The sequence below is a fragment of the Oreochromis aureus genome, linkage group 18 (genome assembly GCF_013358895.1).
Source record: "Oreochromis aureus strain Israel breed Guangdong linkage group 18, ZZ_aureus, whole genome shotgun sequence".
NCBI classification, from domain to species: Eukaryota; Metazoa; Chordata; class Actinopteri; order Cichliformes; family Cichlidae; genus Oreochromis; species Oreochromis aureus.
In genome coordinates, this window is record NC_052959.1 from 23,881,728 (window position 1) to 23,899,269 (window position 17,542).

The 17,542-nt window shown below is 41.4% G+C and overlaps 1 protein-coding gene across 2 annotated transcripts in view; it reads left to right on the forward strand.

Moving 5' to 3' along the window:
- LOC116313386 (collagen alpha-1(XI) chain-like) overlaps window positions 1-9,110 on the forward strand; it is an 80,297-nt gene extending 71,187 nt beyond the window's left edge. Inside the window, exons 55-68 of one of the 2 annotated variants that reach the window (XM_039602184.1) lie at window positions 1,035-1,088; window positions 2,751-2,858; window positions 3,003-3,056; window positions 3,333-3,386; window positions 3,960-4,067; window positions 4,331-4,384; window positions 4,472-4,507; window positions 4,594-4,647; window positions 4,968-5,223; window positions 5,366-5,478; window positions 5,737-5,805; window positions 6,184-6,417; window positions 7,555-7,739; window positions 7,832-9,110. In XM_039602184.1, coding sequence (XP_039458118.1) covers window positions 1,035-1,088; window positions 2,751-2,858; window positions 3,003-3,056; window positions 3,333-3,386; window positions 3,960-4,067; window positions 4,331-4,384; window positions 4,472-4,507; window positions 4,594-4,647; window positions 4,968-5,223; window positions 5,366-5,478; window positions 5,737-5,805; window positions 6,184-6,417; window positions 7,555-7,701 — 1,341 coding nt within the window. In that variant the 3' untranslated portion in view covers window positions 7,702-7,739; window positions 7,832-9,110. Of the gene's footprint in view, window positions 1-1,034; window positions 1,089-2,750; window positions 2,859-3,002; window positions 3,057-3,332; window positions 3,387-3,959; window positions 4,068-4,330; window positions 4,385-4,471; window positions 4,508-4,593; window positions 4,648-4,967; window positions 5,224-5,365; window positions 5,479-5,736; window positions 5,806-6,183; window positions 6,418-7,554 lie in introns of both variants that reach the window. The other variant, XM_031731067.2, reaches the window with a different exon arrangement.
- Window positions 9,111-17,542: the final 8,432 nt, after the last annotated feature.

The window sequence follows — 17,542 nt, forward strand, 5'->3', positions numbered from 1 at the left end:
ACTCTTATGAATTGTGATTAAAAAGGTCTGATATGGCTTAAACACGTTCATTTCTCAGTCCTATCAGCACCAAAGTGCTTGTGTGGAGATGTTGTACAGCCCTGTGGGTTCTTGGACAGAAAAATGATCACTGGATAGATATTGCAGCATTATCTGAGATTGAGGGTTGCAAAAATTATATCTACCTGTGGTGGTGGTGCTTTACCGCTAGAAATGTTATTCGTTAGGTATCAGGCGCAGTAGTTTGGATGTTTTAGATGCAATTCTGTGTCTTGGGTTAAAATGCTGGCTCGGATGGATGCGCATGCATTTTAAAAACGTTTGCCTGGTAAGCATTTTTTATCCAGAGAATTTGTATTCAAAGGGGTAGTTTGGTGGTGGCAAAGGCTGGAGAACAAATTAGACCCCAGTTGCATGTCCATATTAATAGACTTTGCGATATGATTTTTCATCCTTCTCCAAGGTAATTCTGCGTTAGTTTCTTGCCCAATATCTCCTCGAAATTGACTCAGGTTTGGTGCTCATTGATGCATGTGGCTGCTTGCCTACATTAGCACACATACGCACGGGTGCACACACACACACACACACGCCTGCATCCACACACAGTCAGAGACACATTCACTAATGCACATACGCAGTTGCCAGTGCTTGTAACCTACATTGAGGACTGGTGGCTTTTGTTTGGTCTATTTGATTATGGGTTGTAATGGCAAATGTCAGCCCACTTACAAGGTTTTGACCAGAGGCTGTTTGGTGAAAATGCTGATGCATTTTTATCTCAGTATGTTTGGAATGTAGGACAATTTGCTTGCACTGATGTTGCCCGGTCCTGCGTAACTCAAGGTCAGAGCATGCTTCAGCTAAATAATTAGTATGTATATGAAACTGATGTGTGTTTAGCAAATGTTGGATCATTTTACTTTCAGGGACAAAGTCAGTTGGCGTGTGCTTTTTAGCAGGTTTTACAATGATTTGTTTTCCAAATATGTGCTTACACAATCCTCATATTGTTTAAATTTTGTTTTTCCCAGGGACCCGCTGGACCAGCAGGTCAGTCAGGCAGACAAGGAGAAAAGGGATCTAAGGTAAGTAAGAGAAACTAGGATTTTATCAAATATATTAGTGTTTTGAATGGTGTTAATATATACTGTTTAATATTTTTTTTAAGTTTGGATGATTATAACTATATAGCAGCATTTAACCTAACTTATGAATATAATAAATGTGTTGATCCTATGAAGTATGAAAGCGATTTATCTTATTGATGAACAAAGATTTGTCATCTAAATCTTCAGCTTCAGCTTATATAGTGATTTTCAACTTTTTTTGAGTACAGTAATTTGATTATGTTAATATGTCAAACTGTTAGCATGATTTCAGCTGATTTCACTAAAAAAAGGCTAAAAAAAATCCAATGTTCACGACCACATGGCAGATAGACAAAGCTACTGAATAGCTGCTGGACACAGTGGACCATTTAAAGAGTAAGATATTTCAGTCAGAATTTGGCAGAGACCAAAAACAGCCAAGGGATTTGCTAGTAAAAAAAAGGACTCCACATGAGTAATAAGGCTGCTCCAAAACTGCTGGATGTGTCATAAGCAACTGTGAGCCAACAAGATTGTCATAACTCCTTAATGTGTTTCTGTGCATGTTGAAATAAAATGCCAAATTTTTAAAATATTTGCAAAAATGTTTTCCAGAAAAAAGAAATGTCTAGAAAGTCTGGAAAGAACAAGCTACATCCATTCGAAGCTTTTGCTCTAACATTTTCTTCAGCTGAATTGCACACTTGTAGAAATAGACAAATTAATAGCAACAACTTATTTCTGAGACTGTCAACAGATTTGATAGTTTTGTTAAAGTACACAATTTTCTGCACAATCAAAGACAATGATTGAAAGAGTTTAAAAATCATTGAAAGTTTTAAATGGTGTGGAGGTTTTTTGTACACAAATCACACAGTTTAAAGAATTGCACAAACAGAAAACATGACAAATATCACTTCTTTTGTATTTTTGTCAGTCTCCAGCTCTGACTTATTTTCAACACACGCACACACTTACAGACGGACATATGGACAAAGTGCACATTCTATCCACACTGAGGTAAAGGATTACACTTGATTTGACGGAGACAAGACAAAGCCTGCGTGGTGATCCTTGAGTGTCAAATCCAGGCCTAATTAGTTGTCAGAACAATCTAATCCGCTCCTCCTATCATCCTAGTCAATAGGACATCTCTGGAACTTCAATACATAAAAACCTGTCGTTCCTGCTCAGAGACAGCAGATGTGACCTGGTAACATTTGATCTGTTTCGATGTTGCAAATCCTCAAATCCCTCCACTCTAAGCTTTTGCAGCAGAAAACATTCAGAATATCGAAATGTATGACTTTGAGATACAGGATTAGTTTAATTATCAAGTTGGATAGAGGTCATGTAGTGTTGGTACCACAGGATTTTGCCTGTATTGCAAAGCAAAGGTCCCTGCAAAGTTTTGACAATTGCTAGAATAAATATGTGGGTTCTTGTTTTGTTTGGATCTGCTACCCATGACTGTATATAAGTGTGCATAATATCCAAAGACCATCTGTTTTATACATTTGATGAGAAAGTTAAATACAGGTAATATGGATTTGTTTGTTTTCTTTTTTTTGCCTACAGAAGTTTGCTTTTCAAACGGTACACTACTCGTAAATGACTTATGAAGATGATGATAAGGACTAATGTTACTTTGTTTTACAGGGAGAAGCTGGAGCAGAAGGACCTGTTGGGAAAACTGGACCTGTGGGACCCCAAGGTCCCCCTGGAAAGCCTGGTGCTGAGGGTCTTCGTGGAATCCCTGGCCCTGTTGTGAGTGGATCTTTGATAATCACATTTTCTGCACCATAATACATTTCATAAGCAAATATCACTGGCAAATCTCCTAATAATTGTTTTATTTAATTATATTATTAGGCAAAAAAAACTATTTTTACAATTTTTTCTTATTTTCAGGGTGAGCAAGGACTCGCTGGTGCTTCCGGTCAAGATGGCCCTCCTGGTCCTATTGTAAGACATTTCCTTGCACCGCCCCCATATAATACTTCTGCAATATGCAATATGAACTGCTTTCTAGTCATAAGCGTATTTATAAATCAGCCATTTTCAACAGGATTGTTATGACACAATAAAGTTTTTGGTGTGATCGTTGGTTTTGTAGCTCTGCAAAGAAGATACCGAATAGTAAACACAAATGCAGAGATCAGTGCCGGCTGTCATTGTAAGACAGTGTGAATTCATTTCACACTGACAGTTAGACTTGACAACCTGATTCTCTCTCCACAGGGACCCCCTGGACTTCCTGGTATGAAAGGTGACTCTGGATCCAAGGGAGAGAAGGCAAGACATTATTACGATGCTAATCTCAAATTGCTTTATTTTGTATTTCTCGTATCTGCTCATGCACCTTATCTGAAGCTTCCAAAGTAAGCAAATATCTCGGCCTGTCTCTTTGTTCACACTCCCAGTGAGAAGAAGAAAGGCTCTGTTTTGTGAGGAGTCTTTCACACAGTGATTTAATGCAGTGAATGAATATGTATAAGCCCAGTAATATCATCTTCGTAATGGTCATTGGTTTAATGCCAGCATGCAGTAGTCAGAAGCAGATGGTCATAACTTTGCTCACCAGCAGGTGCTGAGACAGACCACCATTGTTAAATATGATGACTGCAATAAACACACTAATTATTTATATGCAGAAATAAGGCAGCGCTAAGGTCATCCTGCCAGTCATTCTGAATAAACTCACATATGAATTAGCATATTTACTTTTCTTGTTGGTCGTAAATGTACAGACATTAAAATATTGCAGATATGAAAATGATGTAACATAATTAGTAAAAATATTTTCTTTTTGAATTGATTTCGTGCCCCTTTAATATATTTTGATTTGGCTTCCTCTGCTGGCTCTAGGGTCACCCAGGTCTAATTGGTCTAATTGGACCTCCTGGTGAACCTGGAGAGAAGGGAGACAGAGGTCTTCCTGGACCCCAGGGAACTGGAGGTGGCAAGGGAGAGCCTGTAAGTATCCCATAGAGTCATTAAATTAGCGTATACAGTAAATGTGGAGCCTGTTAAGTTACACTGAACATCAGTTTGTTTGTGTTCTAATAATTATTCTTGCACTGCCACTTTGTGACAAATAATCAATAATGAAAATGGATTATCTGTCACTCCCAGACTTTACTGCAAGACATTTTGAGTTGAATAGATAAGATTTCATATCTTATTTTACACATCTATTTACTGCATGTTGATTAACTTCATTTATTTTGTATTATAAGGGCATTAATGGTCCACCAGGTCCTCTTGGCCCTCCTGGTCCTCCTGGAATTTCTGTAAGTTGCAAATCTTGTTGAACAAACATGTTTTCCATCTTTGATTCAGTGTTGTTCACCTCTTAATATTGCCTTAATTCCCTTCAGGGTCCTCAAGGACAAAAGGGCGCAAAAGGATCAACCGTAAGTTATAATCTTTCTTCTGCATTGTTTTTAAACGAAGAGGCTTCATTTAAATAAAATAAATCAATGATAACTTTTGTTTTCAGGGTTCGACTGGTCAGAAGGGAGACCCTGGATTGATTGGGCCACCCGGACCACCTGTGAGTTACCAGTTTATTGTCATTAAATTATACATAATGCTCATTAACATTACATGACATTAACAATAAGACTGTTACTAAACAGTTTTTCACAAACTAAAATTAGTGAGTTACTGGCTTAGTAAGTCATGGGGATTAATCAGCAAATATTTTTCCAATCTATTAATTAATGTGGTAATTTTATTGATGTTTTCAGCTCCTTAATTTTAATTATTATTGTGAATCAAGTACTTTCGTTTTGAATTTTGTACTTTTGTACTGTTAGACAAAAAAGTGTTGTTTACAAAAATTCCGCTTGACCTTTAACCTCTGTGCTGCAGGGTCCACCTGCTGATATCATCCAGCCCCTGCCCATCCAGCAGTCTTCCCAAAAGACCAGAAGGCAAGCTGAGATGCAGGGAGATGAGGCACTGGCAGACTACAGCGTTGATGGAGTGGAGGGAATGGAGGATGTTTTTGGATCTCTCAACAACCTCAAACAGGACATTGAGCGCATGAAGTTCCCAATGGGCACCCAAGATAACCCAGCCAGGACCTGCAATGACCTGCACCTTAGCCAGCCTGATTTCCCAGATGGTAAAATCGAGATTTTAACATTTAGTTTTATATTAAAAGTGACTTTTAGTAGAAAAAAATGTGCATTTCTACATAGTTAAGCAGTCTTGTTCAAGCTGTTCATCGTACCACCTCCTTATGTATGTCTCTGTTTCTCTCTTAGGTGAATACTGGATTGATCCAAACCAGGGCTGTATAGGAGACACCATCAAAGTGTTCTGTAACTTCACAGCAGGTGGAGAAACCTGCATCTACCCAGACAAGAAATCCACAGGGGCAAGTGACATTGACACCCGATTATATACAGTTGAAGCCAACATATTTGTCGCAGTCAATCAACAATTGATCTGCTTTATTATAATAATAATAATCATAATAATAACACATTATAATTACATAGCCTCGTTCAGTAGGGTATTGACAAAGATTAGTGCTATTTGCAGTTATTTGTTAAAGGTCTGTTTACAGCAGTGGCAATACTAGCACTTTATTAGTTTGGTAATTCATTTAATTAATGTGTGATATTTATTGCAGGCTAGAATATCTAACTGGCCTAAGGAGTCTCCAGGTTCATGGTTCAGTGAATTTAAGCGTGGCAAAATCGTGAGTCAACCCGCACAGCTGTTATTTTCTTTTCTATTACCTCCCAGTAGACATTCACATCCTTTTCAGATAAGTTTTTCAATTTTGCTCCTTTATCATTTTGTCTTGCTTACAGTTACTCTTTCCCACCAATATCTCTCCTTTCTCCCCCTGTTATACATCTCCCTCTCATATGCTTTGCATTTTTCCTTTCCTCAATTTCCTTTTGTTCCTCCGCTTGTTTCCTGTTACTTCATTTTTTCATTCCTGTCTCATACTATTTTTCACCTTCACTCACCTCACTCCATCCCTCATTACCATAATTATGTTTCTTCTTTCCCACGTTTACCACATCCTTTCTCCCTCTCTGTTTTTTTCATTCTCTCCATGTTTCCCCAGTTAAGCTACGTTGATGCAGCAGACAACACCATCAACCCAGTGCAGATGACCTTCCTGAAGCTGCTAAGCTCCTCAGCTCGGCAGAACTTCACCTACATTTGCCATCAGTCTGTGGCCTGGCACGATAAAGATGCTGACAACTATGACAAGGCACTGCGCTTCCTGGGCTCCAACGACGAGGAAATGTCTTATGACAATAATCCCTTCATCAGGCCGCTGATGGACGGCTGCTCGGTAAACACTAATTTTCTAACTTTCAGTTTGTAATTAAACTTTTTTTCTAAATCCCATGAAATCCTATTAATCCTCACAAATATGTAGACTGTTGTAGAGAAATCGTAAGTAATGTTTATCCTGGAGAGAATAGTAAGAGTGAGATCAAGTGCAAGGTTAATAGACTCAATGAGGGCGTTTAAAAGTAGATGCATGCTATAACTGGACCAGTTAGCACAGATCTTTAACTAAAACGAGAGCCTGTTTCAAAATGGTGATGAGCTTAACTGGATCCAGTGAATTAAGACCTGTACTTTTTTTTTTCTTAGTGAAACACATTTTGCTGTGTGTATAGGAGGTCTATGGAGTTTCAGAGGCTACAGCATACATTGTTTAACAAATTTATGAGACCACTGTCACAAAAACAGGAAAACAATAAAAATATTTTACAAATCTGTCATAAACTAAAGATCACAGAGTTCACAGCGTACCGTTTTTATAGCATAACATACAACAAAAAACAGATCAATAAACTTTAACTCGGCATCTTAATCAAAACGTAAACATAAAAATTGATTTCTGTGATTACTTTGTTAATTTAGGACATAAACCTTACATTGGGTTAAATTTGGTAAGCACTGTATAAAGATCTATTACACCAAAAGGCAAATGTAAATTTAGGTTTCACTGGATGTAATCAATGCTATAATTATAGAATTCAGTACATGAGTACGATTTTTTGTAATATTACATGTAATGTGTTAGCTATTACTTTTTAAGCTACATTTTCTCCACTAATTTGGAGTTACATTAATTTGCTAAGGTTTTTATCAGGTAGCTTGAAGACTAGTTTGTTGATGTTGTTTTTTTGTTGTTGTTGTTGGTTTTTTACGCAATGTTTGAAATGTGTTTATCATAAGCGATTATTCATTATTTGTCATTTAAATCAGTCAGTTGTTTCAGGAGTATTGTGTGCCAAAAACAAAGAGTGCTCTTTTTAGACAGTTATTTAATGCTATTATCCCTGTCCATCCATATTCCTATCTATATTTTAAATAACTTTATATTATTTAGTACCTTCTGCTAACATGGTTAGAACTTTACTTGAACCACCTTAACAAACTATCTGCCTCCCTGTGCGCCCTTTTGTGTTTGTAGGCGAAGCAGGGCTATGCAAAGACGGTGTTGGAGATCAACACTCCCCGCATCGACCAGTTGCCCATCATTGACGTCATGCTGAATGACTTTGGGAAATCCAACCAGAGGTTTGGCTTTGAGGTCGGACCTGTGTGTTTCCTTGGCTAGACACACCCCTGCTCCCCGCTGAAGGACAGGGTCAGAGGGTATATATTAACACCCACATGCTGAGATCTGACAACCTTCATCTTCTCTCCCCGCTAAGCGAAAGCCTGTCTTTTCTTTTGTTGCCAAGAAGATCCACTCCAGCAAGGAGAAGAAGAGTCCCCCAGGCCCTGTCATGAAAGCGCTGACCAGGGGAAACTGCTCCTCGCCCTTGTAGGGCCAGAATCACATGACTTTAACTTACTAATGGGAATGACATCAGGAAAAGGACATTTGATGCCATGGTGGACGGTGGCACACTTACAGCAGCAGAGAGAGGATCCACTCCCCCTAAGCCCAATCCTCCCTCGTCCTTCCCCTACAACCACGCCTCCCTCTCTCGGTGCTCCCGGTGCTGCTCTGAATACAACCACAGATGTGCTTTTGTGCAGAATCACAAAACACTCAAGGTGCTACAAATTTTTTTTTGATTAAACTGTAATTATTATTATTATTATTATTTGTACAATACTGTTCCTTTATGAATCCACTCTAAAAACCTGCATGTGCCCCGCCTCTGAAATTTTCAATAAATATTTGGTAAACAGCATTAGAATAAAACCTATTTAATGTCTGTTAAGAACAAATTTGATGAGAATTATCTTTTATTTTATATTTGATAAGAACTCCAATTTGTAAGTATGACTTAATCTTTTTGTAAATAACACAACTTTCGGGACTTTTATGAGATTAAAAAGAAACTGGAACATCCAACACAAACACCATTTTTTATTTTTTTGTTTATTAAAACTCAGTTGGGAAACCACGGGAATATAAATATTACAAAAAATGGCTTATTCTTTAAGACAGAATTTATTCAGTTAGATGCCTCTGTTACAAATGTGGACCCATTTGGCTCTTCAGCCTTGTTTATAATCAAGTTTGAACATTGATTGTGGTTTCTAACTTTTACAAAGAAATAATTCCAAGAAAAGCCTTGTTCATGTTTTCTTTGTAACAATGGACAAAATGTTTTCATGTGCCTTGAATTGTTCATTTAAAAATATTAAAACTGGATTCTCAAAAATGTCTGTGTTGCTATTTGGGTGAAGAAATAAGTAGCGATCTTGTTGTGATTCTGCGCTGCCTTCTACATACTACCTTAACTTGGCCATGATAATTTAAGATTAGTGAGGATTAGTGGTTCCGAGTGTTTGGGTTCATGTGATTGATTCTGCCGAGCCCAGGCGCTGTGATCTATCCAGCTTTTCTCTCTGACTCAGATTTGACTTTGATCAAGATCTGTTTGCCTCTCCACATCGTTAGCTTAAAGCTATGATAGCAAAGACTTCAGAACCGCTTTGAAACCTGTGTAATAGCAGTATGTTTACAACCTATGTACAACTGAAATAAATGTCTGGTGCTTTGCCAAATTCATGTTGCAATCATTTGGATCCACTTACAGATTAAACGTTATTTATAGAAAAAAATTATTTATGAATTAATCCAGCCAGTGTGTGTCGCTAAAATCCACGATTTTGCAGTGCATAAAATCGGAAATCTTGTCAACGTTGAATGACATTAGGTTCCTAATTGTACCACTGGCATCTATAGTAAACACTGAGGAAATATTAAACACCAAAAAGTTACAATACTTACCTAAAAAACAACATGCATTATCCAAAAACGGGAAAAAGAGAAGCACATCTACGACCAAAGCTACATGTTTTGTCCAACAACATGCTGAGTCATACCTTTAACCTCTTAAAACGGGCAGCAGATATGTTTTGAGAGTTTGATATTTTCGTTTCTTATTTTTACTGTAAAATAAAGCGCTCACGGAGATCACAAGACTGCAACTTACAGCACAACCCGCATAATGTCGACATAATAATAGCTCAGGACTGCGTGCTGCTAAAGTGTCTACAACAAATGCAAATTGGCGATAATTATCTTTTCTTCCCAGGGAGTTTGTCATTTTAGCAGTGGTGAGTATGAAAGAACAGATTACATTTATGATAATGAAGCACCTAAACCATTGAATACGTTTCACAAAACCAATGTGACAGACCAAATATGACTTCCTGTCTCACAGAAAACAGGAACAACAAAACAAATGTGGTATGTTGTGCAGCTTCCCAAGTGGAAGGGTTCATTAAAAAGGTAAAGGTTAAGGTTGTGAAGTTACAGCACTGTAAAAAGGCAAAAACAGAATGATCTCATTTGTGATTTCAATTGTTTGCATTGGGCTGTTTGGGGTTTTTTTTTAATTATTATTCACTTTATGACAGACTTGCAACAACTCTGGCACAACACATGTCCCTAATTATTTAAACGGTGTCTAAATGTTACTTCTGCTGAAGTATATGCAAGCCATATCAGCCATTTTTCCCTCTAAAGTAATTGGACACACTAACAAAAGACATTTTTATTTTTAAGTGTGATTAAAATTCCTTTGTAGTCAGTGACAGCCTGAAGTCTGGGACTGATGAATATTGCCAAATGCTGAGTTTCTTCTTTTAAGAAGCTTTGCCAGGCCTTTACAGCAGCTGCCTTCAATTACTGCTTGTTTGTAGACATTTCTGCCTTCAACTTTATCTTCAGTAAGGAAAAAAAAATGTACTCAACTGGGTTAAAGTCAGTGGGGTTTGCCATTTCATTTCTTTTCCTTGTCTTTCTTTTCCTCTTTGATTGCTTTCACTGTTTTCTGCCAGTGCCCATCTGTCCTGTTCTGCAGCATTTGATTGAACAGAAAATATGCTATGAACTCCACCATGTATTGTTGATGTAGCTATTTCTAAAATTTCTCTCTGTAAAATCATTGGGGGGGTTTTCAGCCTAATCACAGCCTCCTTTCCTTGCATTGTCACCTTTTTGAACCTCATATTGAGAGTTCTAATGAACAGCTACCAAATGCAACAATTGAAATCAACTTGGAACCATTCGCCTCTGTAATTTGTCATGAAATAATGAGGGAACCAGCTACACCTGGAACTGAAGCTACTTATCAGTCAATTTTCCAATTACCTTTGAGCGTGTGAAAATGAAGGGACCTTGTAAAAAGTGGCAGTAATTTCTGCACTTCAGTCACGTCTTGACTGCTTCATTCCAAGTTCATTGACAGAGACAAAAGTATGAAAACAAGAACGGGGAAAGGGGTTAGGGTCAGGGAAAAAATACTTAGTGGATCAGCTGGTTGAGATTGTACTCTTTAATCAGTCAGGTGAAGAATAAATAATCTAAAATCCACTTATCTTTGCTTAGTACACAAACTTCTGCCCCACAACGTTGTCATCCCACGTTTCAAAGTATTGTTTTTAACCATACAGAAAAGCTATAACACTTTTTAGAGGCCTGTTTTCGTTCTGCTGTGTGAATCATCAAATCTGTTTGCAGAGCTTTCTGTGTACTTCTCAAATCTGAATGGCCAGTGGAAGCACATATGGTGATGAGTAATAACCAAGTTTGTTTTCCTGACAATTTCACTTAGGCTGATGATATCACATTTTTTTAAAACAATATAGGGTCACCTATTTTCCATTTTTAAACATATTTTCCTGTGAACTTCAAATGTCCAATCAGAAAACTGTAGGTTGTTGCTGGGGTATGTGGGCTACTTAATCCCCCTGCCAAAGCCAGCTAGTCACAGCCAATCTGTTGGGATACCTACAGTATAATGGTCAACATGCTGAAAACATTCTGTCCAAACTCCAGCGCTTCTGAGGCCCTACAGTCATATTTGAGGAGGGAGAATGATGGAAGTGAATAAGGGAAGGGATGTGTTGTCTATTCTGAGGAAGTGTTAAATTTTCCACCCACTATTCTTGCACATCCTCTCAGCCCATTTAATCCTTTCCAGGGTCATGAACAGCTGGACCTTATTACAGCATGAATTAAGCCTGAGGACAAGAAAAATTCTGCTCTGTCTGAGGACTAACACGGTGAGACACGTAGTCACATTTGAGGCAATTGACAAGTCAGAATCTCGGATTCACCTTAATTGCCTGGTTTAAAAAGAGAGACAACAGCTCCAAAAGACACAGACGCAAAAATTAAAACAGTACAATCTGAGCCACATCAACACACTTATTATTGTTGCTAGTATATTTACTAACACAGTATACAGCGGTGATGGTAACCTCAGTGTGCTTCAGTACATCAGTACAAGTAGTTTATTCTAGTGTATAGATTTAGTTTTCCTCCAACACTTTCATTTCCTAAAATATTGAATTTTTATATCCAAAATCGCTTAAAATCACTTATTTTAATTAATGAGTTTCATACTATTTCAAGAAATCATCTAAGATAGGGTACATCTGAATCTCCTCTAGCTAGAAGACAGTTGTCTAAGTATTAGCTTAGTTACAGGAGGAGTTGATTTCTCTCCATTAAATGATTTAATGATACTGGTTATTTTTCACATGCGGGGCAATAAAATTATGACCTTATAAATACGACAATTTAGTTAATATCAGTAACTACAACTAAATCATAGTTCAACTAAGGTTAAAGCTTCCTTCAGATTGTGAGGCAGCAACAGTGCTACTAGTATAAGTACTGTAATTGAATGATAAATATCACAAATAAACACTCAAGACAGCTATCAGTGGCAGACAAGGCTAGCTACATATCATCCTGCTGCAACTCCTCACCAAAGCATTTAAGATCCAACTGCTTCAGCAGAAAAACTAAGTTGTACTAAAAAAGATACTCTGTGTAAAGGTTTAGAAGGAAAAGGGAAAAACAGAAAAAATAACAAGTGTGGACTTCACTGAATAAAGGGAGATAAAGCTGACTTGTTTAAAGTAGCTCACTCTGTGTAATTTTCAGCTTTTTGGAGCAGGAACACTAGAAAAGCCTGTATCGACTGGTGTCTCTTTTATAGCAAGATAATTGCTTGTTTTCTCTGTTGATATTTTCTTGAAAGGCAGAATTCCTAAAGAAAATAAATCTGCTGTGGTAATAGCATTAGCATTTTCAGTAGTCTATGGATTTCCCCCTCCTACTTCTGTATATACTCTGAGACAATTCTGAAAGTCTATTTGAAGTGAAAAAGATACCCTGGGCTCATCAAATGTCAAAAGCAATTTGAACTGAATTGAGCCACAAAGTAAGCAGCAGCCACTGTTAATGCTGGAGAGAAACTCATCAGAAATGCAGGTCAGGACTTACAAAACCCCTTTGTTCAAGTGTGCCAAGAAACTTCTGTCTCTTTCTCCTGTCAGAGACACTTGAGTATTCCCTGTTCAAACAGTTTGACTAGGAAACACTCCAACAATACTGTGCTTCATTGCCCAACCCATCAACTCATTCCAACCTCCTGCTGACTGGTGATCTGAAAAGGGCCTGGAGACTCCCCTACTCCTCACGTCTGCAGTTTATAGTGGCCGCTCTTACATCAGTATTTCCTGGAGCACCCAGAAAAAAAACCTGTAAAGCCAACCACCGCACCCTTTTGTGAAACCAAAAGTGTGTCTCAACACGTCTAGCATAAGATAACTTGGCACTGGCATAAATTTGCATTTGAGACCTCGTGTCTCTTTCAAACTGTCTATATTCCTTAAAAAGGAGGAAACACCAGTTGGCATGCAAAAGTTGAAGTCTTGTCAGTAGGTTGAAGGTGACTCCTGCTGTCAAGGACATGCGCTTGTTGCAGACTGTGAACGGCTTCTGGGGGAAGTCTTGAGCGGCATTCAAAGAACAGAAGATATGGCTCTGGCACAAGTCAAATATTATCTGAGGGAAAAGTTTTCAGTATACTAGACGCAAAATAATTGCTGTTATCTGTGTAGATGTTTTCAAATTGAAGGTGGGCCTCCTGATGGTGGTGGGAGTATTGAAAGAAATGCATGAGGCAAAGATACTGTATGAGGGAGAAGCTGGTGAGTTAAAGCTACTGTGTTATTATTGTATGTTGATTATGAATTTGTCACTCTAACGTACATAGTCAGGCAGTTAAAATTGCAGCACAACTGTAACATATAGCACTATGAATGTATGAAGTAATTTAATGAGTTAAAACATATACCCAAGCAATGGGGAACTGGTTAGCATATGCACGCCAAGGAAAAGGTTGCTGGTTTGATTCCTGCCAGAGATGCTAATCCTCTTTGGGGTTGCATCAGAAAGTACATCCTGCCAAATCAAACATGCAGAGCTTTCGAATGTAGCTTTTATTTACACAAGCAAAGCCACTGAAACTTACATTTTATTCAGTGTTCATTGTTCATGCACCCATACATCCACCTAAAGGTCACAGAAACAAAAACAAGAAGAAGAAGAATCATCTTTCTGAATTGTTGCTTTGCAAACAGGAAGCAGTAATCACAAACTCAGCATACTTTTTCTGTACAGTGCCATTAAGATTAATGCAGTCAGACATAGACTGGAAGTGTAGGGCTCAGTTTCAGCAAAACATGATGGAAACTCTACAAAAAGTGTTAGGAGAACTCTTCTACTACTAAGCAATATCTAGCAAACTCTCATTGGTCCTCTGATTGTCATGAAATTGATGAACCCATATAGTTGTGTAGCAGTCACAAACTAATTTCTTTAAATGCTGCAGAATACAGTATATGGTTTAGCAAATATGCAGAAAGAACTGGCAACAGGATAAATGATAAATGAAAGCAGCCTGAAGGCCAATAAAAGAAAATATAAACATAGCCTATTTAAGTGTAACTTCAAAACAGCAAATGTCTGAAGGTTTATTTACGCCAATGCGCTCTTCCACTTCTCAATTCAAGGGAATCAGCTTGAGCACAGAAGCCAAAGGAAAAAACACCCCAACTGTGTGAACCAGTCATGCCTGTGAACTCTATTTGTGTGCATAAAGAATGCCCAAAGCATTATTTAATGGATTAATTGAAAAACCCTCTCCGTGAATCGCTACCTTATCGTGGTGGAGGGGTTTGTGTGTCACAGGGATCCCAGGGGCTATGTTGTCTGGGGGCTTTTGCCCCCTGGTAGGGTCTCCCATGGCAAATTGGTCCTGGGTGAGGGACCAGACAAAGAGCGATTCAGAAGACCCGTATGAAAAGAACATCGAGGGAACAGTTTACCCTGCCCGGGATAGGGTTACCGGGGCTCCGCCCTGGAGCCAGGCCCGGGAGGGTGCCCAGGGCGGCGTCTGGTGGCGGGCCTTAGTCCATGGGGCCCGGCCGGGCACAGCCCGAAGAGGAGACATGGGCCCATCCTCCCGCAGGCCCACCACCCGCAGGAGGCGCCATAGGGGTCGGGTGCAATGTGTGTCGGGCGGCGGCCAGGGAGCGGAGGCCCTGGCGGACCGATCCCGGCTGCCAAGACTGGCAATAGGGACATGGAATGTCACCTCTCTGGTGGGGAAGGAGCCTGAGTTAGTGCGTGAGGTTGAGAAGTACCGGCTAGATATAGTCGGGCTCACCTCTACGCATGGCTTGGGCTCTGGAACTAGTCTCCTGGAGAGGGGCTGGACTCTGTCTCAGTCTGGAGTTGCCCCTGGTGAGAGGCGGCGGGCTGGGGTGGGTATTCTAATATCCCCCCGGCTTGCTGCCGGTACGTTGGGGTTTTTCGGTGGATGAGAGGGTTTGTTCCCTGCGCCTCAGGGTCAGGGAGCGGGTCCTGACTGTCATCTGCGCTTATGCGCCGAGTGGCAGTTCAGAGTACCCAGCCTTCTTAGAGTCCCTGGGGGGGTGCTGGAAGGTGCCCCACCTGGAGACTCTGTTGTCCTACTGGGAGACTTCAATGCTCACGTGGGTAACGACAGCGAGACCTGGAGGGGCGTGATTGGGAGGAACGGCCTCCTGATCTGAACCAGTGGTGTTTTGTTATTGGACTTCTGTGCAAATCACAGTTTGGCCATAACGAACACCTTGTTCAAACATAAGAGTGTCCATAAGTGCACGTGGCACCAGGATGCTCTAGGCCGCAGGTCGATGATCGATTTTGTAATCGTATCACCAGACCTGCGACCATATGTTCTGGACACTCGGGTAAAGAGAGGGGCTGAGCTGTCAACTGATCACCACCTGGTGGTGAGTTGGATCAGGTGGCGGGGAGGACGCTGGACAGACCCGGTGCACCTAAACGCGTAGTGAGGGTGTGCTGGGAACGTCTAGCAGAGGCCCCAGTCCGCGAGATCTTCAACGCACACCTCCGGCAGAGCTTCAACAACATTCCGAGGGAGACTGGGGACATTGAGTCCGAATGGACCATGTTCAGCGTCTCCATTGCCGGGCTGCTGCATTGAGCTGCGGCCGCAAGGTGGTTGGTGCCTGCCGTGGTGGTAATCCCCGAACCAAATGGTGGACACCAGAGGTGAAGGGAGCCACCAGGCTGAAGAAGGAGTCCTATCGGGCTTGGTTAGCCTGTGGGACTCCAGAGGCAGCTGACAGGTATCGACAGGCCAAGCGGAATGCGGCTCAGGCAGTGGCTGAAGCAAAAACTCGGGTGTGGGAGGAGTTCGAGAGGCCATGGAAAAGACTTTCGGACTGCCTCGAAGAGATTCTGGCAAACCGTCAGGCGTCTCAGGAGGGGAAAGCGGTGCTCTACCTGCACTGTGTATAGTGCTGGCGGTGCGCTGCTGACGTCGACTGAGAAAATTGTCAGACGGTGGAAGGAATACTGAGGACCTCCTTAATCCCACTGACACGTCTTCCGAGGAGGAAGCAGAGTCTGGGGATGAGGGAATGACCCGCCAATTTCTGGGGTCGAGGTCACTGAGGCAGTTAAACAACTCCTCGGTGGCAGAGCCCCTGGTGTTGATGAGGTCCGCCCGAGTTCCTGAAGGCTCTGGGACGTTGTAGGGCTGTCCTGGTTGACACGCCTCTACAATGTTGCGTGGAGATCAGGGCAGTACCCTGGACTGGCAGACCGGGTGGTGGTCCCCATCTTTAAGAAGGGAGACCGGAGGGTGTGTTCCAACTATGGGGGATCACACTCCTCAGCCTCCCGGGAAAGTCTATGCCAGGGTGCTGGAAAGGAGAGTTCGTCCGTTAGTCGAACCTCGGATACAGGAGGAACAATGCGGTTTTCGTCCTGGTCGCGGAACACTGGACCAGCTCTTTATCCTCTCGAGGATACTTGAGGGTGCATGGGAGTTTGCCCAACCAGTCTACATGTGTTTTGTGGACTTGGAGAAGGCATTCGACCGTGTCCCTCGGGTGTCCTGTGGGAGGTGTTGCGGGAGTATGGGGTGTCTGGCCCACTGTTACGGGCCATTCGATCCCTATACAACCGTTGCGAGAGTTTGGTTCGCATTGCCGGCAATAAGTCGGACTTGTTTCCGGTGGGTGATGGGCTCCGCCAGGCTGCCCTTTGTCACCGATTCTGTTCATAATTTTATGGACAGGATTTCTAGGCGCAGCCAAGTGGCGGAGGGCTTTCACTTGGTGGCCTCAGAATCTCATCTCTGCTTTTTGCGGATGATGTGGTTCTGATGGCTTCATCGGTGGGGCCTCCAGCTCGCACTGGAGCAGTTCGCAGCCGAGTGTGAAGCAGCGGGAATGAGGATCAGCACCTCCAAATCTGAGGCCATGGTTCTCAGCGGAAAGGGTGGAGTGCCCACTCCGGGTCGGGATGAGTTCCTGCCCCAAGTGGAGGAGTTCAAGTATCTCGGGGTCTTGTTCGCGAGTGATGGGAGAAAGGAGCCGGAGATCGACAGGCGGATTGGTGCTGCGGCTGCAGTGATGCGGACGCTGCACCGGTCCGTCGTGGTGAAGAGGGAGCTGAGTGTAAAAGCGAAGCTCTCAATTTACCGGTCGATCTACGTCCCGACCCTCACCTATGGCCACGAGCTGTGGGTAGTGACCGAAAGAACGAGATCGCGGGTACAAGCGGCAGAAATGAGCTTCCTCCGAAGGGTGGCTGGCCTCTCCCTTAGAGATAG